The 1,180-nt window shown below is 41.5% G+C and overlaps 1 protein-coding gene across 1 annotated transcript; it reads right to left on the bottom strand.

Moving 5' to 3' along the window:
* Positions 1 to 140: 140 nt before the first annotated feature.
* Positions 141 to 509, bottom strand: LOC117939846 (indian hedgehog protein-like). Its single transcript, XM_034865276.1, has one exon. The coding sequence runs from the start codon at positions 507 to 509 to the stop codon at positions 141 to 143; it is 369 nt and encodes a 122-aa protein (XP_034721167.1).
* Between the last annotated feature and the right edge of the window lie 671 nt (positions 510 to 1,180).

Genomic DNA, 1,180 nt, shown 5'->3' with positions numbered 1-1,180 from the left:
ATGAGGACAACATGAGGGCAACATGAAGACAACATGAAGACAACATGAAGACAACATGAGGACAACATGAGGACAACAAGAGGGTTAAAGGACCAGCAGCGAGTTGCCTTTAGACCTGGTCTTAGACCCTTTTCCCTATACTACACCTGAGACCCTGCTCCACCAGGTGTCCCCCCTTGCTCACCTGACTTGACGCTGCAGTGGATGTGGGCCTTGGACTCGTAGTAGACCCAGTCGAAGCCGGCCTCCACCGCCAGGCGGGCCAGCATGGCGTACTTGTTGCGGTCCCGGTCCGAGGTGGTGATGTCCACCGCCCGGCCCTCGTAGTGCAGAGACTCCTCCGAGTGGTGTCCGTCCTCGTCCCAGCCCTCGGTGACCCGCAGCCGGACCCCGGGCCACAGGTTCATCACCGAGATGGCCAGGGAGTTCAGCTTGTCTTTGCAGCGCTGGACAGAAGAGACAATAATGGGTTGTTGGACACAAACTGCTGGAAGAGCAGTAGTACTCATCATAATCCAGGAAAACTACATCAACTACTGGGAACAAATACTTTTGTCAATATAGTGTACATCTAATTATGTGAAAATATATACATATATATATACACATATACATGCATGTATATACACATATACACATATTTTTCCCCTTACTACATGTGTGTATATATATATATATATACACATCCATACACATATACACATACATACATACATACATACATATATATATATACACACACACGTATATAATATACAAATACACATACATACACATATATATTTATGTATGTGTATATATATACACATACATAAATATACACATATATACACATACGTATATATATATATATATATATATATATATATATACACACACACACACACACATTCGTATACATACATATACACATACATACAAATACATATATATATATACACACATATATAGGCTATATATATATATACACATATATATACACACACATTTATTAAAAGTGACGTTATTCTCCTATATGATGGCAGACAGCAGACTCTTGACCTTTGACCTTCTTCCTAAAAAAGGGTTTTTATATTAGGTCTGATATGCGTCTCCAGACCTGGTCCTGAAGGGTCCTGAAGGGTCCTGAAGGGACCTGAAGGGACCTGAAGGGACCAGGTCTCAGGTTTAGAGACGTTGA

The sequence above is a fragment of the Etheostoma cragini genome, unplaced genomic scaffold (assembly GCF_013103735.1).
Source record: "Etheostoma cragini isolate CJK2018 unplaced genomic scaffold, CSU_Ecrag_1.0 ScbMSFa_1280, whole genome shotgun sequence".
NCBI classification, from domain to species: Eukaryota; Metazoa; Chordata; class Actinopteri; order Perciformes; family Percidae; genus Etheostoma; species Etheostoma cragini.
Note: the sequence above shows the minus strand (reverse complement) of the source record. Positions and strands in the feature narration are given on the sequence as shown.